The sequence below is a fragment of the Melanotaenia boesemani genome, chromosome 16 (genome assembly GCF_017639745.1).
Source record: "Melanotaenia boesemani isolate fMelBoe1 chromosome 16, fMelBoe1.pri, whole genome shotgun sequence".
In the NCBI taxonomy this organism is placed as follows: domain Eukaryota; kingdom Metazoa; phylum Chordata; class Actinopteri; order Atheriniformes; family Melanotaeniidae; genus Melanotaenia; species Melanotaenia boesemani.
In genome coordinates, this window is record NC_055697.1 from 30,453,961 (window position 1) to 30,481,394 (window position 27,434).

At 41.4% G+C, this 27,434-nt stretch overlaps 4 protein-coding genes across 6 annotated transcripts; 1 reads left to right on the plus strand and 3 right to left on the minus strand.

Annotated features, from left to right (window-relative positions):
* Positions 1 to 789: 789 nt before the first annotated feature.
* On the plus strand, positions 790 to 14,923 carry LOC121655090 (solute carrier family 22 member 7-like). Of its 3 annotated transcripts, none has more exons than XM_042009502.1 (11): positions 790 to 834; positions 936 to 1,330; positions 11,069 to 11,172; positions 11,391 to 11,545; positions 11,676 to 11,844; positions 12,591 to 12,711; positions 12,973 to 13,082; positions 13,200 to 13,414; positions 13,624 to 13,732; positions 13,866 to 14,072; positions 14,443 to 14,923. In XM_042009502.1, exons 2-11 carry the CDS (start codon positions 1,238 to 1,240, stop codon positions 14,516 to 14,518), a joined length of 1,359 nt encoding a protein of 452 aa, XP_041865436.1. In that variant the 5' UTR covers positions 790 to 834; positions 936 to 1,237; the 3' UTR covers positions 14,519 to 14,923. The 3 variants fall into 3 exon arrangements, with proteins under 3 accessions (XP_041865436.1, XP_041865437.1, XP_041865435.1); XM_042009503.1 differs by lacking the exon at positions 790 to 834 and having other exon boundaries at positions 1,116 to 1,138; positions 1,226 to 1,330; XM_042009501.1 differs by lacking the exons at positions 790 to 834; positions 936 to 1,330 and adding an exon at positions 9,531 to 10,863 and having other exon boundaries at positions 14,443 to 14,918.
* A 144-nt stretch (positions 14,924 to 15,067) lies between these two features.
* On the minus strand, positions 15,068 to 19,046 carry LOC121655091. Its single transcript, XM_042009504.1, has 2 exons — positions 18,457 to 19,046; positions 15,068 to 17,699 (listed from the first exon to the last, which is right to left on the minus strand). The coding sequence occupies exons 1-2, from the start codon at positions 18,629 to 18,631 to the stop codon at positions 16,975 to 16,977; spliced, it is 900 nt and encodes a 299-aa protein (XP_041865438.1). The 5' UTR covers positions 18,632 to 19,046; the 3' UTR covers positions 15,068 to 16,974.
* A 1,869-nt stretch (positions 19,047 to 20,915) lies between these two features.
* On the minus strand, positions 20,916 to 23,449 carry LOC121655941 (tripartite motif-containing protein 16-like). Its single transcript, XM_042010883.1, has 2 exons — positions 21,709 to 23,449; positions 20,916 to 21,606 (listed from the first exon to the last, which is right to left on the minus strand). The coding sequence occupies exons 1-2, from the start codon at positions 23,084 to 23,086 to the stop codon at positions 21,413 to 21,415; spliced, it is 1,572 nt and encodes a 523-aa protein (XP_041866817.1). The 5' UTR covers positions 23,087 to 23,449; the 3' UTR covers positions 20,916 to 21,412.
* A 619-nt stretch (positions 23,450 to 24,068) lies between these two features.
* Positions 24,069 to 27,371, minus strand: LOC121655977 (cytochrome c oxidase assembly protein COX20, mitochondrial). Its single transcript, XM_042010929.1, has 4 exons — positions 27,227 to 27,371; positions 26,150 to 26,264; positions 25,118 to 25,181; positions 24,069 to 25,030 (listed from the first exon to the last, which is right to left on the minus strand). The coding sequence occupies exons 1-4, from the start codon at positions 27,257 to 27,259 to the stop codon at positions 24,886 to 24,888; spliced, it is 357 nt and encodes a 118-aa protein (XP_041866863.1). The 5' UTR covers positions 27,260 to 27,371; the 3' UTR covers positions 24,069 to 24,885.
* Positions 27,372 to 27,434: the final 63 nt, after the last annotated feature.

Below are 27,434 nucleotides of genomic sequence, written 5' to 3' on the forward strand. Positions count from 1 at the left end.
CAGCAATCTTTTGACCCTGCGTCTGTCTGCCTCCTCTAACCTCTCTGCAACCCTGAGGGCACTTCCTGTGTGTAAAGGAAGCACACAAACGTACGGCAGAGTGGTGTTTCATCCTCCAGTGTGTGTGTGTGATGGTGTGTATTTAAGTAAAAGCCACAGACAGTGCAGGCTGTATAGCTTCCGCAGCTTTCTCATGAGAATCTTTCTAAACTGCTCAGATCCTTTCTATCTATCTGTGTGGTTGTCGACTCAGAATTCTGTGTAAAAGGTCGTCTGCAGGGCACCAGCTTGTGTGTGTTTTAGTAGCCTTTTGAGTTTGGGCTCAATATAAAGTCAAAGATTTTGCAACTTTAAATTAATGTTCGGAAATAATTTCACTTCAAAGATCTTGCATGCATTTTTTTCACTTTGCAAAGAACTTCTATTTTTCTTTACAATACCGAGCCTTTTTACAGCCATGTGGATCCTTTTCTACACATTCAAAAACTTGATTTTCTCAGGCAGATTTTCTTTTACAAGGCGACAAAACTTGATTTACAGAGACAAACTTAAATTATTTGCAAACATTGATTTACAGCTGCAAAATCTTTATGACTTTATATTTAAGCAATTTTTGCCTTAATAAGAGCTTTGCAAACATTAAATTCTTTAACTAGAACTCATTGGGGGCTTTTTCTTAAAGCTTCAACTGACTACATACTCCTATCAGAGTTTGCTGAGGTCAGGTCATGTGACGCAGGTCATGTGATGCAGGACTTCATCGCTCTGCTTCCTGGTGTAAAAACACTTATTGGCTCCTTCTTCTGCAGAACCAGCTTAAGACCATGATAGCAGGTTGAGTCAAGTCACATAAACACCACTTATATTTTAATATAGTGGTGTTTTTTTGTTTTTTCATATCAGTTTACTCTCCTCTCTTTCATCTCCTCCATCAGGTCCAACGTTTATTCAGCAAAAAACTAATTGATCTGGACTGGACCACAGAACAGCAGGACCATCTGCTGCACGATGCTGGACAGGATGAGTTAAAGCCTGGCCTGCATGTCATTTGCTAGTTAATGTAAACTTGATGTTTGGCATCCATGTTTGTTTTAACCAAACGATCAGGGAGGCGTGTACGCTGCTGGACCCGAGCAGGGTATTTAAAGTAGGGATGAAGTTATTTCATTGTAAGAAACTGAAGAGTTTATGCAGCTATTGTCTTAATGTGTCTTGTTTTAACCAGTAACAAGCAGTAATGTGTTACCACCACAACGAGGTGCCAATTTACCAAGAAGCTCTTGCCAGGAAAAAAAACAACAGAGGAACTCTCCATTTCAATCTCTTCCAGGTAAAGCTAACATATCATGAGTCTACATGACTATGCACAGTCCTTTGAGAGCAAAGCATCCAGCAGAAGGTCCATCCACTAATTAGCAGTTAGCTTTGCCACCACACGGAGGAAGTTTGATGTTTGATGTGATGGACAAATAATGAACCTCATCACAAAGATGTTAGCTAAAGACATGCTCCCATCAGTTTTGTTAAAAAAAAGTTTTTCAGACTTTGGTGGAAATAGTTGAGCATGAGATTAAAGTCCATACCAAACTAAACAATCAGCATCAGAATGGAGAAACTGATGATGGTGTCGACAAGCTGAAGACTTATAGCATAGCTTAATGTAAACACTCACCTGGAAAATGTGCAGTGCTCTTCTGCAGACCAAAGTCATGCAGAACTAAGTCCAACCCTCAGCATTATTTCAGACCCTGATCTCAGTTTTGATACTTGCTGTGCTAGCAGGGCTCGGATTCAGTGACTTGTAGTGAAGTTTATGGTTGGTGAGGCACTGATTTACAATTGTAAGAACTGAAAAGAGCATCTTATTTCAATATTCATTCAACAGCATGCAACTGGTAATGCTTCATATCCTATCAGCATTCCTCTTTCAATTACACTCACACACCCACTGTTACTAACTCTTCAGTGAGAAAAGTAGCTACTGGCGTCCTAAAAGTCGCTAGAAATCGATAAATGACATCATCTAATGTGCATAATAGCCTGGTACATGGAGGCTGCTGTGGAGAGGAATGTCATGGGAAAGGCAAAACGTGGACGAAAAGACAAGCTAAAAATGTTTAAAAAGGCAAAACTAATAAAAATAAAACAAATTATTTGGTTAATATTTTCTTTTATTATCATTTAATTTTATTAAGTGTAGGTCGTTTTTTTAACTAGGAGGCTGCAACATTTCACAACACTTGTTTTCCTCCACACTCTTCATTAACAGACATTAATATCTGACGGTAAGCCAGCGTGAGATCATCCTGCAGCAGCTTTGAACTTTTCATTTTCAGCCTGGTCATGAAACAGGTGATCATCTCCTGCTCTGAATGCAGCTGCTGCTGCTGCCAGAAGCCTCTTCTGATTAGTTTTGGACAGGGGAGGGGCCTGCACAGCAGCACCCACTCCTCATTGAGAAGAATAAACTACGTTCATATACGTCAGTCTACAGGAGTCTCCAATATGAAAAAGTCGCTAGATTTGTCGCTAGTCGCTTTAAAAAAACAAATAAAAAAAGTTCACTAAGTTGGCAACACTCACACACCGTGTTAATGTGTGAGTGCGCCCCCTTGAGGTGAGGCAGAGTACTATTTGCCTCACCTGCTGACTTTTCTCTGCACTTGATTGGTCGATAAACGGGAATATTTCTCTCACAAATACATTAAATACATTAAACAGACTGTAGAGAGTCATGGTGTATAACAAATATTTCTGTAAAGTTCATATTGGTGATATGCTGAAAACAGAAAACGTGTCTTGCAACCCAGTTTGTACTGGATGGTACAGTCAGAGCTGAAGCACAGCTCGCCCGTGGCTCCACCAGGGTTTCTGCACTGGATTTGATTGGGAAATACTCAAATTTGACAATTTTTACTTAATAAACTGTCAAAAATGTGTTAGAGTCATACTGAAAATATATTTTTAACACAGATCAGTGGAAAATATTAATATTTATTGTATGTTTCTTTTTTCCTTTATCATGACAGGTGAGCTGCCTCACCTGACCGCACGTCACTGCTCGGATTACACTGGGTGTTTTGGGGCTTTCGGGGGAGCCTTTTTGATGGGCATTTACCACAACTTCCCGTATATATTAGTGCACGGTTACTGCCAAAAACATTCTGCTACTACTGTATGCAGCTGATAGGATCAGAAAAATAACAAAGTTATTATTCATGCATTAAAAGAATAAAAATCTGAATTTAGCATTGTCTCGCTGAGAGATGCTGATTCTGGGAATGTCTGAGTTTAGTCACAGCAGTGAACCGAAACCACCAAAAATCACTTCATCCTCCTTATTTATGAAGATTCTGACTTTCCAGTCTCACATTTAGAGGATGAAAGCAGGACGACCAATCTCATACATCCTAATTAACTTACCAGGGAACTCTAACGGTGAAGTGGTGAACGGGTGATGGTGCCTTCACTTACTGTGGTCCATAACTCTGGAATAGAGCTTGTAAAGTATTTTCCTGCTTACTTTTGTTATACCTGCCTTTCTGCAAGTCATTTTAACTGCTTTTGTTTGCATGTTTGTATACGTGAGTATGCATGTATATACAGTAGGTGCATGCTTCTACTTGTCTGCCATGTTTTCCTATACTTCGTTTTTGTGTTCAGTAAATGGGGTTTACATGTAAAGAAATGTTCCATAAAAACAAAATTCTAACTGCCTGTTGCCATGTGGAAACACAGAGTTTGTTTCCATCTACCAGTAGTTCTTTCTTCCGTTTCATGCAGAGAAACTAGTTCTCATCAGTTTGGTGGCTGAGACTTGACGCGCGTGGTCTTCTCTAACAGATGATGTGGCGATCTGGCTGCTGTTTGAACTCTCTCTAATGTGGGCTGTAATCTGACAAGCTTTTTATTCCACCTTCTGAAACCGGCAACTGTGATGAAGTTTTCCTCCGCAGCGGAGGAAATTCTCAGCCTTTCTTTCCTGTTGTTGAGATCGCACCAGATAAAACCTGCAAGCTGTTGAAATCTTTCAAACTGAATGAGCTTAAAATAATCATAGATTCTTATTACTGAGTTGCTTGCCACAATATGGATGATTTAAATAGTTGAATCAGGTTTTTTGTTGTAAAAGTCTCGCTTGACACAAGTAATTGTCAGTTAAGACGACAAGTGCACTTTTTTCCATTTAATCTTAAGTTGATAAATTCCTTCTATTTCACTTCATTCTTATCAGTAGTGACCACTACACTTAAAAATAAGACATTATGCGATAATGAAAAACTAGTTTTAAAAATGGAAACTTCTCCTGTTGTTTCTCTCTTCAGTAGCTGGAGGGTAAACACTCTTTACCAGCTGCAAATGGACTTCAGCTTTAAGATGAGGTTTTAGCTCCCTCTTGTGGGCAGATTTGTGTACTGCAGACCGTGTCCAACAGGAAAGATGTGTAAACAGCTGTTTGAGCTTTTTTAGAGAGGAGAAAGTTTAAACAGTTTCTTCTCTTGATCTTCAGAAGGAAAGGGAACTGATGAACTGTGCACAGCCTAGAAACACTTTCTGGACTCCAAGGAGTGAAGGCGGAAAGATCATAAAACTTTGTAGAAACACATGAACTCTGCTATCTAACTGGCTGCAAGTTTCTATACACCTCATCCAAAAATATGACTTAATGGCAACAGCTTCTTAACAAATCTTTGTTTCTTTTTGTAGTTAATTAAGTTATATGTTTGCAATCGTTAGTTCCCCAACAATTAATAAATCATGTTTACATTTAAATGCAAATATTTATATTATCTCTTATATGGACAGATTTTTAGGAAATTCCCAGCTCTATTAAACCTCCCCGGCTGCTGTTATTGAGTAAAATGAGCAAATGAAAGGCAAAAAAAGAAGCCAAATAATGGCAAAAGAATAAACTGTGTATACATATATGTGTATATATATGTGTATATATATATATATATATAATATTTATAATGTTACATATGTTTTGCTTTTCTTAGACTTCTTTTCTTGTAAATAATTTATATTGCACCTTCTTGTTGTGATGCATGTTCACCTTATTCTGTCTGCTTTCTGCACTTTACTCTGTAACAAGAGCTGCTGTAACGAGTGAATTTCTCCACTGTGAGATTAATAAAGTCTAATCTAATCGCTCTACATTTATGCACTTAAATCACTAGAAATAGCTACTTACTGACTCTGTGATCAGCATAACTGTAAACATGATATCATATGATTTATCAACTTAAATGTAGCAGCTGATCAAAGCTTTTCCATTAATTTCCAATCTTCTGGAGATTTTATTATCAGTATCTTTATTTTATGGTTTGCAAACAATGGTTTTATTATTAAAAAAAACATGATTTCCTTACACCAGATAAAAGTATTGATGCAGAATTTAAAGCATGAGTAATAATTTTGATGCTGATTTTAGCTAAAATTTAAAGAGACTTTTTTGTCTCATCTGATGCTGAGAGAAGAAGTTTTGTGGGAATTAACAGCTCTCTCCTTGTATGATTTATGTTGATTCAGTTCCAGCAAAATTTGATTTGATTAAACTCAAAAATATTTAGATGAGGACGTCATAGAAAGAAAGAAACAAAACAAAAAGAATAATTTATTAACTTGTTTTCCTCTTGAATAAATGAGGGGTTTGAAAAGACTATAAACCCTTTTTGTTGTAAATAGTAGAAATAGATTTAACTCTCCACCTTTCTGCTTAGTTGTAATAAAGTAAAATAGTTCAGGTGAGCCAACACAACCACACTGTTGTTTCAATAACAGCCAGATATTTACTGCTTTCTAACTGACTGCATAAATAAATACTGACTAGTTTAACCACGCTACACTACTATTTAAATATAATTGGATTTTCTCATTTCCACCCTGACAAGCTGACCCTCCCTACACGTTTGGAATTTAATTTTGGCTCCGTGAAATATGGAAGCAGACGGATTTCCCTCGAACGCGCCGTGTTGTTGGTATATGCGTCAGAGAAGAAAAATAAGACGAAATGAAAAGACTGAGCAAGAAAAGTATTGATTTAATAAAGACTGAAGCGTTTAACTCACCTGTCTGCTGCACGAGCTGATGCCTCCCGCCAGGAAGTCTCCTCCAGCCTTGGCTCGCTTCAAACCCACCTTCATCTCGATAGAAATGTTCCAGCTTTATCTCAAGTAAAAGACAGTGAGAGGCACAAAAAGAAAGCGAATAATAAAACATCTGCACCGTTTCAGGGTTGCTCCTAAAAGCGTCTCCATCCGCGCCACCTACGTCACCCAGGTGTCGCATCAGTGACGTCATCATTAGTCCAAACTGAATCATCGTAAAACTTCTGAAATACATTTTTACGAGCTTTAGGAACAAATCTTTTTTTCTAAAGGTTTCGTTGTTTATAAAACAGACAGAGCAGAAGTAAAATCTTCTTAATGAGTGTTGCCTAAAAAGGCGCAGCAAGTTCACATTTAATCACCAGTGCCTTTTAGGTATCAGCCTCATGAGCTTGTAAGAGTGGATTCGTAATTATACATGATTACAATTCACAGCACCTTTTGTTGAATATAATCTCAGATGAAGGTTTAATTTATTGGCTCATTAACTTCTAGTTATCCAGATGGACAACACTGCTCCTCTGCAAGCTGCACCCTGCTACTGGAACATGGCAGCCCCACTGATTTCTGGTGTAATTACACAAAGCAGAGGTCGATTTCTCCCTTCTTTTTAATTCAGGATCTACAAAGATTATTATTGTGCATTTTTACTGTTTTATTGTTTCTTTTTAATTTAGTTAAGATAAATGTTCAGTTCTTAATTCATGTAATCATAAATCTCCCATGGGCTCAGGACCATAGGGGGTCTGGTGCAGGGTGAGATGGGCGACTGCCAGAGGCGGGGACCCTGGCGGTCTGATCCTCGGCTGCAGAAGCTAGCTCCAGGGATGTGGAATGTCACCTTTCTGACAGGGAAGAAGCCTGAGCTGGTGTGCAAGGTTGAGCGGTTCCAGCTAGATATAGTTGGACTCACCTCAACATACAGCTTGGGCTCTGGAACCACTGTCCTTGAGAGGGGCTGGACCCTCTTCCATTCTGGAGTTGCTCCTGGTGAGAGGCGCCGAGCAGGTGTGGGCATTGCCCCCCAACTTGGCGCCTGTACATTGGGGTTTGTGGATGAAAGGGTAGCCTCCCTCTGCCTTCAGGTGGGGGGACGGGTCCTGACTGTTGTTTGTGCTTATGCACCAAACAGCAGTACATAGTACCCATACTTTTTGGAGTCCTTGGAGGCGGTTTCGGAGAGCACTCCTTCCAGGGACGCCCTCGTTCTGCTGGAGGACTTCTCCACTCCACTCCACTCCACTTCTGTGCTCGTCATGGATTGTCCATAACGAACACCTTATTCAGACATAAGAGTGTCCACATGTGCACTTGGCACCAGGACACTCTAGGCCGCAATTCGATGATGGACTTTGTTGTCATATCATTGGACTTGCAGCCGCATGTCTTGGACACTCGGGTGAAGAGAGGGGTGGAGCTGTCAACTGATCACCACCTGGTGGTGAGTTGGCTTAGATGGTGGGGGAGGATGCTGGTCAGGCCTGGCAGGCCCAAGCGTGTTGTGAGGGTCTGGTGGGAACGCGTGGCAGAGTCCCCTGTCAGAAAGAGTTTCAAGTCCCATCTTCGGCAGAGCTTCAACCATGTCCCGGGTGAGGCGGGGGACATTGAGCCCTAGTGTGTTCCGTGCCTCTATTGTTGAGGCGGCCACCTGCAGCTGTGTCCGCAAGGTTGTCGGTGCCTGTCGTGGCGGTAACCCCCGAACTCGTTGGTGGACACCAGCAGTAAGGGATGGCGTCAAGCTGAAGAAGGAGTCCTACTGGGCCTTTTTGACCTGCGGGACTCCAGAGGCAGCTGATGGGTATCGGCGGGCTAAGCGGAACGCAGCTTCGGCGGTTGCTAAGGCAAAAACTCGGGCATGGGAGGAGCTTGGAGAGGCCATGGAAAAAGATTTCCAGACAGCTTCAAGGAGATTCTGGTCCACCATCCATCAGCTCAGAAGGGGAAAGTGCTCCATCAACACTGTGTACATTGGGGATGGGGGGCTGCTGACCTCGACTCGGGATGTTGTGAGGCAGTGGAAGGAATACTCCGAAGACCATCTCAATCCCACCAACAAGTCTACTGATAAGGAAGCAGAGTCTGGGGACCCTGGTGTTGGCTCTTCCATCGCTGCGGCTGAGGTCGCTGAGGTAATTCAAAAGCTCTTCAGTGGCAGGGCCCCAAGGATTCCTTAAGGCTCTGGATGCTGTAGGGCTGTCTTGGCTGACACGCCTCTGCAGCATTGTGTGGACATCAGGGACAGTTCCCTTGGACTGGCAGACTGTGGTGGTGGTCCCCCTCTTCAAAAAGGGGGACCAGAGGGTGTGCTCCAACTACACACTCCTCAGCCTCCCTAGTAAGGTCTATTCAGGGGTGCTAGAGAGGAGGGTCCGTCGGATAGTCGAACCTCGGATTGAGGAGGAGCATTGTGGTTTTTGTCCCAGTCGTGGAACAGTGAACCAGCTCTATACTCTCTTCAGGGTCTTGGAGGGGGCATGGGAGTTCGCTCAACCAATCTACATGTGCTTTGTGGATTTGGAGAAGGCATTAGACTGTGTCCCACGAGCTGTGGGTAGAGACCGAAAGAAGATTGCAATGAGTTTTCTCCACAGGGTGGCTGGGCTCTCCCTAAGAGATTGGGTGAGAAACTTTGTGATGCGGGAGGGGCTTAGAATAGAGTCACTGCTCTACTCTGCAGGTGGCCCAGGCATCTGCTCAGGATGCCTCCTGGACACCTCCCTGGTGAGGTGTTCTGGGCACATCCCACCGGAAAGAGGCCCCGGGGAAGACTCAGGACACGCTGGACAGACTACATCTCTTGGCTACCCTGGGAACCCCTTGGGATCCCCATGGATGAGCTGGTGAATGTGGCTGGGGAGAGGGAAGTCTGGGTTTCCCTGCTTCGGCAGCTGCCCCTGCTACCCGACTCCAGATAATGGATGCAAATAATGGATGGATGGACATTGTGCCAAATCACAACAAAGTCATCTCAAGGCACTTTTACAGACACAATCCAGTTCAGTACAATTTGCAACAAATCCATTATTTATCCACATCAGTCCAATTTATAACAACTGTGTTCATACAACAAGTTCATAAAACTATTGCTTAGCAAAGAAAACCAACAAATTGCTTGGAATTGTCTCTTTAGTTCATTCCCACAGTATGCACGAGGCAGCAGGCAACAGTGGAGAGGAAAAAAAAACTCCCTTTGAACAGGAAGGAAGAACCTCCAGTAGGACCAGAACCAAGAAGGACGGCCATCTTGGGGGCAGAGAGGACAGGACAGAGGGGTCAACAATAATTACAACAATGTCATTGTTAATGGCGTGGCTCAGTGTGTAGAGTGGTCAGCTTGTAACCTGAGGGTTGCCAGTTCAATCCTTGGTCTGTTGAGCTCATGTTGAGGTGTCCCTGTGCAACACAACAATTTGCTGCTGATGAGTTGTGGTTAGCTGTCTTGCATGGCAGCTTCTGCCATCAGTATGTGAGTGTGATGTATAATGTAAAGTAGTTTTGGGTACTATATAAATACAGATGCATTTCTATTTGTACATGGAGAGTGAAAAGTGGAGGGAAGTGTTCAGTGCATCATGGGACATTCCCCAGCTGGATAAGGGTCACCAAGCCAACCCTAACTACAAGTTTCATCCAGAAGGAAAGTCCAAATGAAGCCTGATCTAAAAGGTAGTCTGCTTTCCGAAGCTGGTTCCACAGAGAGGGGTCAGATAACTGAAGGCTCTGCCTCCCATTTGACTTTTAGGAACTCTAGAAACCACAAGTAAACCTGCTGTTTGTTTATCTCAGTTGTTTAATGTGCTTTTAGATTGGCCTAACTAGGACACAGACACCACAGCACGTTAAAAATTGCTTAACACCACACTGGGGTCGAACTACTGTTAATGATACAGTGGATGAAGAAATCAAGAGTTGGGGAAACCTTAAAAAGCAGACTCACACTGTCAGTTATTTCCATAATTTAATATGAAGCACAAGGAAATCATTATTTTCTAGAGAAATCTGATAGTTTTTATGGAGCAATTTGTAGCTGCCACTGAACAGATAATAAAGGTGACTAAACGTTGTGTATTTATGTAGTTGGACTCCCTCTGGATGCATGTTGAACATGCACCAACATGTCCAATGTCTAATCCATGCAACCTTATCCATCCTGTAATATTTAACATCTTTACAGTGTCCAAAGGTGATGCAGAAGTTAATGATCAGGTCGGTTTGGTAAAAAAGGCTGCAGAGCTTAAATCCAGCTGCACTCGCCAGAAGACACAATGATAATCAGAAACCCTAACTAAGAGTGTGTCCTTCCTATGCCGTCCTATCTGGGGATTAAAAATCTGACAGTTAAAAGCCAGTTTTTAGAAGCAAAAAGCCTAAGATGACGTTTGAGACTCTCCTAGAGGAAATAAATGGCTTTGGGCCATTCCAAATCATCATCATCACCCTGCTGGTCTCCCCCCGAATTGTTATTCCCTGTCATTTCTTACTGAACAACTTCATAGCTGCAGTGCCGCCTCATCATTGTGACCTCAGCACCTTGGATGATGGAGAAGTCTTCAGCAATTTAACTGAGGAGCAGCGGCTGGCCGTCAGCATTCCTGCAGGAGGAGATGGGGTCCTGAAATCCTGTGAGATGTTTGCAGAGCCACAGTTTCTGCTTTTATCCAACAGTTCCAGCAGCACCGACCCACTCACACTCCAGTGCCAGAGTGGATGGGTTTATGATAATTCGACCTTCACTTCCACCCTTGCAACAGAGGTAAAAGCACTGGTTTTATTTTAAAACTGAGTGCAGATCTTGGAGAGCAGCAAACTTCTGCAGAGACATTTTCACTTGTTTTGCAAAAGCAGCAGGAAATTAAATTTTTAGGTGGCTAAAACAAAACCAGAAACCATCCAGAAGAGAGTTTCTCCTAAAACAGCTGCATTAATAAATCTTCATTACTTTCTGTTTGTGTTTTCAGTGGGACCTTGTCTGTGACAGAAAGAGCCTGACAAAAACCACAAGCACAATATTCTTTTTTGGAGTGATGTTTGGGGCCATCGCGTTCGGATATCTCTGTGATAAGTATGGAAATCTAAAAGTTCATGTGAATTTTAGAGGCCTTTGTTATCTCTTGTTCACCCCTGTGATTTAAATTAGATTTAATAGATTAAATAGTAACACAATCATTTAAAGAAATACCTGGACCTGCACTTGACAGATCTTTAGTCTTTTACACATGTTCAGGATGCAGCTTTGAAGTGCCTGCCTGCAGGAATCTTCCTGGTGTTTTTTTTTTCCAGGTATGGGAGGAGGAACACTCTTCTGGCCTCATACATCATGGTGATCGTGTTTGGTTTCTCCAGCGCTTTTGCAGACTCCTACATACTGTTTGCTATACTGAGATTTTTTACAGGATTTGGTCTGGCGGGAATCAGCATCAACTCAGTCGTTCTCAGTAAGTTCTGTTTGTGTTGTGCTTATAGATTTTCTCAGTTTCCAGCTTCTAGATGACCCAAAAAATCTAATTCACATACTGTAAAAAGACTTTCTGTTCTGTTTCTTTTCTGATTTTCTTTTCCTTGCAGGCATCGAGTGGGTGGACACGGGTCACAGATCATTTATAGGTGTGATTGGCAGCCTGGCCTGGTCTGTAGGGAACATGCTACTGGCTGGTTTTGCCTTTCTGGTGACTGACTGGAGGAAGCTGATCGTGACTGTCACAGCCCCGTTAGGATTTGCAGTTTTGACCTGGTGGTAAGTGAAACAGGCCACTGTTAAAATATGAGCAAAAAAAATATGCATTTCACCTCGATGTGTTTACTAAACCCAAAGACTTTTTAAATGTTCTTTATTCTTACTGGTAATTAAATACATTATTGCATTCTGGCTAAAAAAAAAAAAAGAACTGTCTTTCATTGTGTGAAAATGAAATTCATGCACCAGCTTATCCCATTACTTTACTTCCTTCTCTTTCAGTGTGATATTTTAATTTCCATTCACTCATGTAAAAGATCAGCTGGATTAAGCTTTAATAAAAACATGCCTTACATTTGCGTTGTGTCAGCTGACCGATTTAAGCAGAACAGACGTTACATGTGAGGCATCTGAAAAAGAAAGAAGCAGCAGCAGAGCATTTCTGACAGAAGGTGTAAAGTTGTGCCGTAAAATTGCTGACACAGACCTAAATGACCTCCCAGATCTGCACAAGGTGAGGTCGGTGAAAAAAAGCCAGTCAGATGTGATGTGTTGTGTTTGTTGTCTTTTACTGACTGTGAAACAAATTGCCCCTTGTGGACAATAAAGGTTCTTAAACTTGAACTTCAAGGTTACATGTGCTGCCGCAATGTGCATGATTGAATGAGAAAGAAATGTTTTTTTAAAACATTAAAACACTTAAATCTACTCTGGTAGCCCCCCTAAATAAAACAATGAACCTATAAATGAGCATAATAAGGACTCTTTCATGGTTTCTTATGAATCTTTAATGGCTGTGATTGTAGGTGGATTCCTGAATCTGCTCGATGGCTTCTAGCCAACGGTAATGCAGAAAAGGCCCAGATTTACCTTGACAAATGTGCAACTTTCAACAAAAGACATAAATTATCCAGGCTAAAAGTCGAGGTAAGTCTGAGCACCACGTTTTTATTCCAACCTGATCATTAATGGATGACGTTTTAAATGGATGTGATCATTTAATTTGCCACTAGAGGACGACAGAGTCCGGCCTGTGTAAACCCTTCAAAGGTTCCTTGTTTGCTTTTTAGGGTAATCAAAGAGAATTTACAAGATTTAAAAAGAGCTGCTGGAAAACAGAATAATGATGAACAACAGTGTGATCTGTCTCTACATATCAGTTAACATCACTCCTCTGTTATTGTACAGACTCTTTCCAACATAGAAATCCTGGAAAAGCAGGGAAAAAACTACACTTACCTTCACCTGTTCAGAACCCCAAAGATGAGACAGTTAGCATTACTGTCCGGGATCGTTTGGTGGGTGTTTCTTATAAAATATACTTACAGTGATTATAGAAATCAGAGACAATCAGATCCCATTGATTACCGAATCTGGTTCCATCATACAGAGGAGTCGCTCATTGTGCTCTGCAGGTATGGAGTTGCCTCGACATATTATGGAATCAGTCTGAAGATCAGTGGGTTTGGTTTGAACATGTACCTCACACACTTCATCTACGCAGCCATAGAAGTTCCAGCCAAGCTGATGATTTACTGTTTTCTCAACATCTTTGGGCGAAGGGTGTGTCAGGCAGGTACGCTGATCCTGACCGGAAGCTGCATCGCCGTCAACATCTTCATTCCACAAGGTTGGGCAGATTTTCTTTAACTAATGTCCGACTTAATACCTGAGTGAGAGAATACTCATACTGGTGATTGCAGTTTCGTGTATTTTCCATTTGTGTTTCCCCAAACTTGACTTCGATTGTAGTATTAAGCCAAAGTTTGGTTGGTTGTTTTCAGTTAATCCCCTTGTTACCTGTTATCTGCACATCTCGTGCACTCTTCACCTTTGCAGATCTGTGGCATGTTCGTGCTGTTATTGCTATTCTTGGAAAAGGCCTTTCAGAAGCTTCTTTTACAACCGTGTTCCTCTACACGACTGAACTTTACCCCACAGTCATCAGGTCAGTGTTTTTTACTTTAAGGCGAATGATATGAATACTTCTTCCACTCTGGGCCGATCATGAGTGAAGAAGAAAACCTGTGAACTCTTGAACCTTTTACCTCTTCCATCACACATTACTTGCGTCTCCCCAGGCAGAACGCTTTGGGCTACACTAGCTTCATGAGCCGTCTGGGCGTATCGGTGGCTCCGCTCATCCTACTGCTGGAGGACGTTTGGACCCTTCTTCCTCAGATCATCATCTGCTCCGTGGCCATCGTTTCTGGCCTGGTCTCCCTGCTGCTCCCAGAAACACTGAATGCGGCGCTGCCAGAAACAATCGATGATGTGGAAAAGTCAGGGTTAGTAAATTCATCTATGAGAGGCCCACAATATAAAACACAAGGTTAGAAACACTCTGGCGACATCTAGTGGTAGATTTAAGAACAACTCCGAGAAGCAGAATAAAATGTGTATATTTTCAAACTGAAGACAGTCTCTTACACATATATCTCAGTATTTTCTTTGTCTTTTTGCTTCAGGTATTTAAGAAAATGACTAAACAGATATTTGACTAATTTGGAAAAAAGGTTCAATTAAAATCAAACCAAGCAATTAATTAAATCTTTCAGAAGCTTTAATGTGTCATAGAAACTAGAAAACATTGATTTTTTTTGCTGGGCTATACGGTAACGTTTCACATCCCTGCTGTATTATTTTGTTTCACTTTAGAAAAAATCCCAACATCTCTCCGGCTGAAGAATCTTTGGATGTTTTCTTACAATCAAAAAGCTCAACAAGCATTTAACAGCGAAGAGACGGCTGAAACGTGGATGTTTGTTCACTTTGTGTATTTTGCAGTTGCTTAAATAAACTGTAAAAGTCAGAACACTGTTGTCACATCAACACTTATGTTATTCTTTTTGTATAAAACGTTATGTTGGTGTAGATTCTCAGTCATGCAGTTCGTGCTAATCCTCAGATTTAATAAAGGCAACTGGATTTCTATTACCCAGTTCACCTCTCATCCATCATCATCATGTAGCCAGGGTCTGAGAAACTCAGATGCATCACCATACAAACATCCCGGTGTAATTCAGACCAAATAACACCCTCAGACAGAAGCTGCTTCACCCAAAGTACAAAACACCCAAACACAAGCTGAGTGGTGTCGTGTATACAGTGTATTTTATAAAGGAGAGCAAACACCTGAACACCGGAGAGCAGCTCTACAGGTCAAGACCTGATGGTCCATCTGTGTCTCAGGCTTTTTTTTAGGACTGTAATGTCCACATGTTGGACAAAGACAGATGGTTAAAAGTGAGGAAAGCTTTGAGATGATGAGAGGGGAAACAGCTTCAAACACCAAGAAACAGAAATCTGGTTGACTTTATTCCAGCTGTTCAGATTTTACAGAAAACCAGCAGGTTAGAATCTGTTTTAGTGAACATCACACACTTTCAAACATCACAGGCCATTTCTTTATAATATGCAAGTAAATATATCAAATAGGTCATTTATATTTTTGTGTCTTTTCAGTCAAAGCTGTAGTTTAATAAAATAATGAGACAACCATTAAAAAACTGTATGAAATGGTCTGTATGCATTTCTGGTAGTCGTATCGGTATTAAACATTTCTCTCAAGTTAGAAACAATAACATAGATAACATGTCAGTGCCTTAGTAATTATAATTAGAGACTAAATCAACCAGTATCTTAGATATTATATTATGTAGAGCCACAGGGGAAATAAATAGACAAAAACAATTATTGAACACATCAGGAGGATCACAAACAAAACATCACAAAGACAAAAACATAAAAGCACAATCGAGGATTTCATCACGTCAAATATCAAAGTTTATGAAACTGAATAAAAAAGGAAAATAAAAATAACCATATACTAGTTTGGTCTGAGGAAAACTTGGAAAACTCTGTTGTTGCACATATTATAAACATGTCAGCATCAAGACAAAAGTGCAGAAATTGTGAAGTGGTTGGTTTTTTTATGTCCTTACTTTGTGTGACACCGCCTTCCATTAATGCTGTAGTTGTGCAACATGTTTGTGACAGCCCCACATAGGCTAGTGCAAACGCTTGAAGATTGGCATGCTATGGTTCGGAAAGACAGACTTCACCTTGTGATGGTTTAAAAACCCCCAAAGTGTTGCAGTTTTAAAGGTTAAGCCACAGAGAACCTGCTAGATTTTGCACTACTGCAGTCTAGGTGGGACTGCATTTAGTCATGTTTTACTCCCAGAACCTTTTCGTACTTAGAATGCATAAAACAGGGCTACTCAATTCGGTCCTACGAGGGCCGCAATCCAGCAGGTTTGCCATGTATCCCTGCACCAACACACCTGAGTCAAATTAGGTGGCTCTAACAGCCAATCAGGTTCTACACAATAACTCATTAATTTGACTCAGGTGTGTTGGTGCAGGAATACATGGAAAACCTGCTGGATTGCGGCCCTCGTAGGACCGAATTGAGTAGCCCTGGCATAAAAGATTCCATCTGTTTTCTATGGAGTCATGGGGGGTGGAGCCTTTTCCAGCTGCTGTCAGGTGAGAAGCACTCTGGACAGGGCCAGTACGTCATAGTGACAAATGAGACTAACAATGATCCACATTCGCTACTAAGGTTAATTTATAGTCACCAGTTAGCCTAAGTGCATGTTGGGGGGAAGCTGGTGAGAACCTACACATGCAAACAAGACACAGAAAGTTTAACCTGGAACCTTCTTGCTGTGAAGAGACAGTGCAAACAAATATCATAACAGCAGAATAATTTCTCATTTTCTTTCACTCCCTTTTGTGGGTTTTATTTTCATGTTATGACAATAATTTAACACCTTATTCAAAACCTCAGTTTAAATTCACAGTAAAGTTAAATCCATCAGCTGGCTCACACCCACCTGACCCGTAACAGCCAATAGCATTCAAGGTATGACCAGACGCTTCAGTAGTGAACCCCTTAGTATCACAGTTGGCCTTGCAAGAGTTGGCTGGTGTGTATGAGCTTTACTGTCTCTATTGTCCTGATTGTCCTCAGCTGTGAGAGACACGTCTCATGAGGGGAATTTATTGTCCAATTCCAAACCCCAAGGTCAGGTGTTTTTAGATGGTGCATAGTTTATTTAAGCCCAACATTATGTCACAGCGGATGTGCAGCAAACTGTCCTTATGTACTAAGTTTTTACTTTGTGCTCTGAATTATCCAGCAGGGGTTAAAAGTGTTGGATGTGCTTCATGCATAACGTGCCTTCAGAGTCTTGTCTCTAGAGTTTCAGCCACAGTATCCACAGTGGGGGTCCTGTTCTGTTTCTCCTTTGACTTTTGACAGCAGGGTAGGGCCTGCAGCACCTCTTTTATCCCTTTGGTCATCAATATGTAGAGGAAGGGATCCACCATAGGGCTGAGGTAGAGCAGCAAGTGCGACACCAGTCCCAGGTAGCGCACCTGCTCCTTAAAGGACAAAGCCTCAAGGAGGACACTGAGGATAAAGGGGGAGTAGAGGAAGGTGTAATTGGCCCAGATTGCAGTGATCCCCCACACCGTTTTCCTCCTATCTGGACTTGGAGGCATTGATCGTGAGCAGTAAAAGGCCCTCCAAGCATCCACAGCAAAGAAAAGAATGAATGGGAAAGGAGAGAGCAGAGCCACTGCAAACCAGAGGTTGTAATGCAGCACAGCGAGGGCGAGGATGGCGAACGGAGCGGCCCACGCCAGCAGGGTGACTACAGGAGACCGCTTGATGCTGCTGCAGCAGCCCAGGCACTGCGGGTAGGAAACCAGGAGGTGGCGCTCCTGGGCTATGAACAGCATGAGAGTGATGTTGGTGATGACACCAAAATAGAAGATGAAGTCGGTGGCATTAGAGGAAAGGATGGTGTTGTTTTCCATATTCTGACCCACACTGGGACGGCCAAAGAAACTGATGATGTCAGACACCAGGAGGAACATGACGGGCATGGGAATTTTATTCTCACCTGAGCAAAAAATAAATAAAATAAATAAAGGAGAAATTACTTCTAATGAAATGTATCACCATTTTTATATAGAAGCATCCAATTCATGCTACAGCTTAAAATAATGTGTTTGTTGTTGTAATACAGAGGTCCTCCGCCTGCAACATTTCCCTTAGACATGATCTATGAGGGATAATAATACTGACACTATTACTTCTATGGATAACCTGGAATTTAGGCCATTAACATAAGCTATACACTAGGAATAAGTAGAAGCACAATTCTTGCACAGCTCTCACAAACAAGACATCTTTTGGAGGTCCAACCTGTGGAACTTTCTCATGTCAGCCATCTTTAAACTAAACGAGCTCCAATCTGCAGATTTCAAAGCAAAATTCATGCTTCCACTCAACATGTTTCACCCTTTAATGCTGTATGCATCATATTTAAAACTACAGTTTCTGAGTCCTTTTGCATCACTTTATGGTAAAAACTTGGCTCAAAACCCTGTTATACACAATCTGATGCCTGTCTTCTGCCCCCTGGTGGACACCGTTTGCACTACAATAATTTTGACATATACCATGGTAATAAATGGTAAATATACAAACAATTCTCACTCTCTCTCTCTCTCGCTCTCTCTCGCTCTCTCTCGCTCTTTTTTTTAACATTTTGTTCAAGGGCCAAAGACAACTTTATAAAAAATGTTTTAAATTTATTCCCATTTTTTCTTGGGCTGGTATAGTTGTGGAACTTTAAAAAGAGAGTAAAGTCAAACCTTTGGACAGATTTTTCAGGGTATAAATAGCCAGTCCGATGGCGGGCAGCCCGATGCAGAAAGTTAACCAGTTGACCACCGTGGCCACCTGAACTGCAGCAGGTGTGCTGATGTTGCCTGTGAGGTTGCCATTGGAGACGGTGGATGCTGTTGTCAGTGAAGAGCTGTCAGCCATAAGAGGCCAAGCTATTTATGTCCTCAGCTGTTCAGATTTAGTCCTCAGAGGGGCGTTTTTCTGGAAGAAAAAAACTGAGCAGAGTTTGATCTGACAGACAGAGAGCATTCTGGGTCATTGGTGCCATTTGCTAGTTATAACTCGTCCAAATTAAACGTAGTTCCTTAGGTTTTCTCTAAACTGACTCTAGTAACTATCCAGAATGTGCATTAGTCAGTCTCAGACAACGTTCTTACATTTTTCACATGGTTTATTATAATTATTAGAATCACGCTCATGTTACCAAACTCATGACATTAAAAAATCAAAGTATGTCAACCCTTTGTTTTTCCCTCAAAAAGTTTTTATTTTAAATAAATGTTTGGTTATATATTCAAATAACTGATATTTGGGACAAAATAGTCCCTACACACAGATAATATATTTTATATAAGCCACTTTTAAGGAAACTCAAACCTGAAGTTTAATAAACTTCTTGCAAATAATTTATGAAACAACTGAATAAGTGATTGAGCAAACGTAATAATAAAAAAGTGGTTTATTTCTATTTTCTAAGAAGAAAACACTGTCAAAGTAACAGGAATGAACACTGGGGAACACAAACATGTGCCATGTGGAAGTATTGTATTCACATTGTATTATATTGGCATTAAAATTCAGTTATAAAGGTTAAAGTATTTAGGTATTTATTGATTTGTTTTACTCTTGTGTTTTATCCTGTAAGGTGACCTTGAGTGTCTAGAAAGGCGCCAACAAATAAAATGTATTATTATTACTATTAAAGATCAATGATATCAACTAATATTCACACTAATAAATCAGCTAACCAGATGATTCTACTCATTGCTTGTACCAGTACTCAGTCATGTTAGTCTTTATACCAGAGACATGTCTGAAAGTAACAGGACTTAGTTTTTCAGACATATTAGCAAATAAATTAAACACAGCCACACGGTGTCCATGCTAACACTATGAAAGCGCACAAAATCTGTACTTTTTCAAACAAACAACAGCTAAAAGTGAATAAAACAGAAAAATAAAAAGGAAATTTTCTTTTTCCCATGGCCTTTAAGAAGATCCAACTTCCTGTTGATCATGTGGCTTTTTCAGATTAACCTGGTAGTGAAACAACTAAATATTCATTTAAACTAAAATATTTCATAGATGGGATATGAAGTCACATAATAATAAAAAAGTTCTGAAGGATTTTATTCATATTTTATGGTAAATGTAAATTTCTTCAGTGTTCTAGGTAGTGTTTTATGAATCTTTACTCATTATTTATCTTAAACCTGAAAGCAGATTAGTAAGCAGGACATTGTTTATTAATAAGAATCTATTTTCATGGTCATCTATTTAAAAGACAGATTAACGATCATCAGCCGGAGCAATTTACCAAATATTTGTTTCTTATAACTGAAATAAACCAAAATACATTCCTGAAATTATAAAATTTTGGTTGTGTTGTCTTTAATTTACTCATCTTACCCTTTAACTGCAACAGCTAAATCAACTTGAACTCTTACCTCTGATAAATGCTGAGTCAGCTTCCAAGCACCAACTATACCTCAGTAAATGTTCCAGCTTCTTTCTAACAAATGGAAAAAAAAACAACTTTAATTTATTTAAAATCGATCGGACAGCATGTCTGTCTTTCCCAGGAAGCCAGTTATTGCTGCAAGCCTCTTTATCTCCAGAGTCCAGTCGGCTGCTTTGAATGAAGCCTGGATGGGCTCAGTTTGTGTGGCTGGTAATGCAGAGAGAGAGGATTTGCATGAAAAACTGATGTCAACATGTAGCTGCTGCCTTTATCTTAACTTTATTTCTGTATGTTTGTGTGGCTCTGCAGACAGTTACCTGTAATTTAAAGGTGCAGCCCGCATGTTTGACCTCTGTTTACCTACCTTCTTTCCTCTTAGCAAAGCACCACTTACCCTGTGAAACAGGCATGAACATCCTGTGATGAAATCACTGTTACATTAACAGGATGAGCCCATTTGATTGAGGAGGAATTATAAAACCAGTAACACAACCAAGCATCATGTGAAATGCAGTTTTGGCCTTTTTGCAGCTTGACTGAGGCTACAGAGGAGATTAGAGGCCAAAGACGTCCTTGGTCCTGCTGGTTTCTGACTGATAATGACAAAATATTTGTAGTAGTAATAAGACAAGGATTATTCACAGTATTCATCTTTATTGATCATTTCATCCACACAGACTCAGGACATCAGCTGTTTAACCTACGTGGGCGGCTCGTGATAAATGTGTTTTATTCAGTCTCCCGTCTATACCTACATGTCAGACACCAGTAGAAAGCTCAGATAAGAAGGATAAATCATTCCAGGCTACATTTATAACTGTAGATTCACTAAACGCTTATTTCTGTCCAGTTTCACTCCAGCAGCAGATGAAGCCGCAACAAAAACACTCCTGTTACATCAGCGACAGTTTAGTAAAATATTTGGCCCACAACACGTCTGTTATCCATACAAACTGAGGTTAATAAAATAAAGACTCATATCTGGATTGCACACAAGAGTCTCTCAGCTGGCCGGGGAACACCTCAGGATTCCCCTGGAGGAGCTGGAAGAAGAGGCTGGGAGAAATGAAGATGGATGGATGGATGGATGGATGGATGGATGGATGGATGGATGGATGGATGACAGAGTGGAACAATGAGATGCCAGAGTCCCATCTATTAAGTGTGACTGACAGCTGGTGATGGAGATGAAATAAACTGGAAACTAAAAGTCACATTTCAACCGACCGACTGACTCGCATCTATTTCAGTTTCATGATCTCAGCAGTGGATTCATCAGACGGCGTCAAGAACCAAAGTCCAGCATGGAGCGGCTGGGTGAATGTGGTCTGGACTCTGTGGAGGAGGGCCATGCTTTCAGAGACGCTGTAGAAGGACAGGATTCCTGCTTTGTGATCCAGATACACTCCTACTCTGGAGGAACGAGGTCCTGACACTGAAGTTTTGAGATTATCGAACCAAAATTCAAAACCACTTGTCTCACAATGCAACGACCAAGATTTATTATTGCTTCCAAACCTACATTCATCTGAGATTCCTGCTCTGGTGATGTTCCTGTATGAGACTGTTATTTCCACCACTCCGCTCCAATCCACCTCCCAGTAACAGCGCCCAGTCAGACCCTCTCTGCTCAGGACCTGACACCAGTGGGTGAATCTGTCTGGATGCTCAGAATAAAGCTGTGGTTGTTTCATGTATGTTGCTTTTCTCCTCCCCGTTGAGATTAACAGCTGTGGATGTGCTGTGTTTGGATCCAGTGTGATTTCTTTTGCATGTCTTAAGAATCCAGCTCTGCTCTTTGGTTCTGGTAAAACGTCAGACAGTAAAACATCCACATCGGTGACCGTCAGTGAGATGTTTGTCCATCTGTCTGTCAGGATGTCCTGTAGCTGATCTCTGAGCTCTGACACAGCTGCTGTCACATCCGCAAAGTATCCGAGAGGACGGATAGTGAAGCTGGAGGAGTGTGTAGACTCACTGAGTGCAGGCAGTGAGGGGTAGCTGTGTAGGAACTGGTTGTGGTCCTCTGTACGTGAGAGCTTCTCCAGCTCAGCATCTTTCCTCTTCAGCTCAGTGATCTCCTGCTGCAGCTTCTCCTGAAGCCCTTTGACTCGACACCCTTCAGTTTCCTGCTGGGATCTGATCTGCTGCTTCACATCAGAGCTTCTTTTGTGGATCAAACGGATCAGCTCTGAGAAGATCTTCTCACTGTCCTGCACTGTTTTATCAGCAGAGGCGTTGATGGCCTCCACCTCCTGCTGAAGCAGCTTCACATCTTTCTCTCGGTCCAGGATTCCCTGCTGGATCTGCTGTCGACTCACCTCCAGCTCTTTCTGCCGCTCAGCTCTTTCTGCTGCAGCTGAAACCGTCTGGTGACCTCTATGTTCATCCATCAAGTAGAGGTAACAGATACTCTGCTGATCCGTGCGACAGAAGATCTTCATCTCCTCATTATGACGAGAGCAGATGAGCTGCTGGAGCTTAATGGAAGATTCCACAAGTTTATGATTTTTAAAAGAAGGATTTTCATAGTGAGGCTGGAGGTGTTTCTTACAGTAATAGATCTGACAGACCAGGCAGGACTTGGTGGCTTTCAGCTTCTTCCCAGTGCAGACATCGCAGGCCACGTCTCCTGGTCCAGCATAGCAGTGATCAGCTGGAGCAGGTTGGATTCCAGTCTTCTTCAGCTGCTCCACTAAAGCTGCTAACATGGTGTTTTTCACCAGGTTAGGCCTCGGTTTGAACTTCTCTCTACACTCAGGGCAGCTGCTTTTTCCTTCCTGATCCCAGTAGCTTTTAATACAGTTCATGCAGTAGTTGTGTCCACAGGGAATGGTGGTAGGGTCCTGCAGTAGATCCTGACAGATGGAACAAGAGATGGTTTCTTGACTTAAGTCTGTTCCAGTTTGCGCCATTTCTCCCCTCGATATGGCGGCGTTGTTAGTTTCACTTCCTTACACCTAAAAGTAGTTTGAGCTCACGAACAAGTCTCGTTCTGCAGCGAATGTAGCCTGTCAGCTCAGGGTGGTTACAGATATGTCCAAACTTGTAGATCTAAAGGGAGGGAGAGGAAGGAAATGTTGCAAAATAAGGAAATAATGGAGTGTTTCATAGCTAGAAGAAGGAGGAGTTATCAGGCTTTTGTTTCAGGAAGGGGAGGCGTGGACGTGAATCACTATTAATCTAATAAAGAGGTTTCATCAGCTGGATCTTCTTACATCAGGAAATCTTACCACTGTGTGTGACTAAATGAAAGACAGTGTTTGTTTTTGTTCTAGGTGAATTGCTTTCTTCTTTAATCAGGAGGTCTCACAAAATGCGGGAATACACTGCCATCTGCTGGCCAGCTGGTTGAACAACACACACCAACATGCAATGAGATACAGTATGGAGCCTGAATCACTTTATACAATCCAACGAGCTTAAAGTGAATATTTGGTCTGAGCAGCTTTATTCCTCATCACGGTCTGAACCCTCTTCTAGAAGCTTCCTGTGGTTTCTCTAGGTGGTCTTCAGGAATAGTTCTCCAGAAAGACAGGGGTCTTTCTGAAGCTCTTCTTTGGATGTTTCCGCCTTTTGTTTAGTTTCTCTTCCAGAAACTATTCATATGCGGAGTCGTTTTTTATTCATACTTTTTATTTCCACGTGTCCAGTTTCCTCAAGCACAATGCTGAGATATGCAGAATTTACACCTAACAGCTCGGTGGGAATCACCTTGTTGCTGCAAACAATCATGTTTTCAGTCTGTCAGACTGCTTGTTGTTGGTGTTTTTTAGCTGCAGCTAGACTAAAAATGACCAATAAAAAATGAAAGCCTGGAGAACTATTGCTCAAGACCACTTAAAGACATCATAATAACATCTAAATGACTGGAAGCAAATTAAAAAGAAATGAGAGCTGGATCAAAACGTGTACTTCATTTAGTGAATCCTTTCCCTCGACTCCTTTATCTTTATCACTCATCGAATCACACAAGCCAGATTTTGCAGTCATTGAAATCACTGTACAGAATGTATCTTTCCACACATTACAAAAATATTAAAATCACAGTTACAAGTAAATTTAAGTTCTGATTTAACACTGAAATAAATCTTGCTGCTCTGCTCTTTGAGTGGTGAAACCGTTCGACACGCTGGAAATGAGAGCAAACAGCTGGAAGCATCCAGGTGTTTACATAACCTCAACCACGGCAATATTAGTCTGTTAACTGGATTAGTTGCAGTTATGGATGATTAGATTAACTGTTGATCCAGAGTTTGTGGATCCAGGATGCGTTTCCCCTCAACGTGGGCAAAGGAAGCCGTCAGACAAGTTTACTACAATAACCCACTCTTTACATCTAATCCTGATCTTTAAATTCATGCTCCACTCTTACACTTATGATTCTAAACAAAACCTTTTTTTTAAAAACATTGGATAAGGTTGTAGACAGGAAGCTTCCAGGCATCGCAGGGATGGATGGTGAATTTAAAAACCTGCAAAAGATGCAGATTTTCAGATTTTCTTTGGCGGCCCATAACCTCACCATCAGAGCCACAACCCTCCGGGACAAGACATTCAGATAAACCAAAACACAAAGAACATCAACAAAACACTGGTTGTCAAGCTCTTCTTCATTTATACAATCAAATCCATTTGAGTCTGTTTCTCCTGACAGAGGTCGACACTCTCTTGTCCGCTTCTCATGAAGAGAGGGAAGTTTGAGTCCAGGTCGTCACGACGGGCCTGAAGGAGCTTCTGTTTTGGGTTTATTTGTTGGGTCCAGAACTGTTCCTTCATACACAACCTTGTTCTTGATGCTGTCCTGTATTAATCTCTGCTGTGCACGTAGGTTAGCATTGTTCATCCTGCAGTAAAACCTAGAGAAGAGACACAAGGATGTTTCTGTCACAGCTGATGGAATGACCCATGTTGGGCGGGAAAAAGGAAGCAACTTTAAGACCTACCAGGACCCAAGAGTGGTGACCATGAAGCCAGCAAATCCTACGTCAAAAGACCTCTTTACTCGACCTGTGGACAGCAGAAACCTGTGTATTTAATTCATAGCTTTACTTCTAGTTTGTCTGCATCACAAAATCTGACATGACTGAGTAGAAATCTGTTACAGCTCATGAGTTACAAAAACATCAAGAATGAAAAGACAAGATAAATAAAATATAAACGATAAACAAGTGTCTGACATGTGAAGAGGAAAGCAGCACCAGTGTAACACTCATTAACATCTTATTTATAAGGCCTGTTTTTTCTGCCTCAGAATCAGTTTGTGTTACCGAGTCAGTAAATTCACCTGGAACACAGTAGAAAAAGTAAACGTTATAAAAGAAAACATGTTTAGTGAAAACCAGAGGACAGCAGCCCAGCTCATTAAGGAATGAGTAAAGTAATGTCTGATAGGAACTGTGCTACAGTACAAGGTAAAAAGTGAACCTGAGAAGGTGTTTTAATTAAATATCTCAGGAAGCTGTTGATGATGGACATCTCTATCAGAGTCAGTAGAATCCAGGGACAGCCCCCACATTCACCTTAAAAACACCATGAGGATCCAGAAAGAAGTGAAGACCAAGCTAGACTATGATGGGGAGATTGAACACTTCACTATAAAACCTCCTTCATCTCCATGGAAACCTGCAGGATCTTTATGATTCATTTCAAACGAAGGCCATGTCATAGGAGAACACATTAGCAGAGTTTTTAGAGCTGGAATCAAACTTTTCACCACTAAACAGCAAAAGTAAGACATAATTTCTGATTCTGGCTGGTAGAGTCTTTTAGCTGAGTTTCTCCCTGGGTATTTTTGGTATGATACATGTTAGGATTGCTGCTTCCTAACATGTGCACTGACCTTCTGATCTTCATGTATTTCATGCTGCCCCTGCACAGGATGCTCTTGTGGTGAAGAGGTTAATAGCTAGCATAAAACAAGCATTAACTGGCTCATGAACAGATGCCAACATAACCCCAGCCTCAAGCATACTCACTGGTGGCCAGAAAATAGAGCATGCCAGCAGCTAGGGAGCCTCCGGCTCCATGTAGGATGGAGTCTCTGGCACATGGTGTCTTCTGAACATCCAGGATCCCCAACAGTTTAAACCCCTGCAGGACATACAGTCAGGAATTAGAGACAGTCTTCAAAGCCTCATAAAGACTCAAATTTTGAGTTTATACATGCACCCACATTACCTGGGTGAGTAAATCTGGTTTAGGTTAAATTCAATTTCATACCTTTCCGGTCAGACTTACAACCCCCCCTCCACCGTCTTATCTTAAGATCTTTACAAATAACAGTAAACACCTCAGCCTGTGGGGTCATTTACACTGCGGGGCATCTAATTGTCCTGTCTAGAATGAAGCTTGACGGAGAATCTAAAGTTGTACTGAGGCATCACAGAATCACATTTATCTAACATGTTAGGTTACGAAGGCAAGAAGGGACCAAAAAACAAGTAAACATGTATGAAAATTATGTAAATTCTATGTGTGACCTCCGTGTTCACCAGATCATGACATGCCACTGTCTCTTGCCCAGCTGGATCTGTGACCACTTTATAGCCGAATGATTGACGTTAATGCTGTTAAAATTTAACACTGTCCTTTGTTTCAGTTGCAAATAAAAGCTGCACATGAAACCCTTTCACAAGAATCAAAGCACCCAGTTCTACCAGATGAATAGCAATTTTTGTTCTTTACTGTAACTTTGGGTATTTTGTGAACTGAATTAACAAAACCCCTTTTAGTTTAATTGTGGTCGCGTTTAGTTCTTTTTTCTTCTTATTTGTGTTTAGGTGGATAAAGAGGGCTTTGACCGGAAGCTATGATATTTGGTGAAGGTTATCTCACCGAAGATATAATCCAAATGCTCGACCTGGTGACCTTTTTCTTTTATCGTAAGAACTTCTTTAGCTGTGGTGTATACGATGTAACATAACTACTATAAAATATGATTTTAAAACTCAAAAAATCATCCCAGGCATTTGTTGACCTTCTGAAACCTAGATTACTTCATAACATTTCCCTGGTTTTCCATCTGGCAACGACCTGTAACAAACACCTCTGACCTTGTTTTGTCTCGCCTCCTCTTCGCCCGCCATGTCCGCCTCGGGTCAGTCTCCTTCGGTAAAGTTTAGTTGCAGCTATGCTGGAAAAAAGTCTCCTTTTCAATTTTCATAACCGTGTCGCTTCTGCGCATGCGCTATTGCTCAACTTGGTCCACCAGTTTTTAAAAGCCGATTCCAAACGAGTGTGTATGTTAAGTTCCGCACGCTT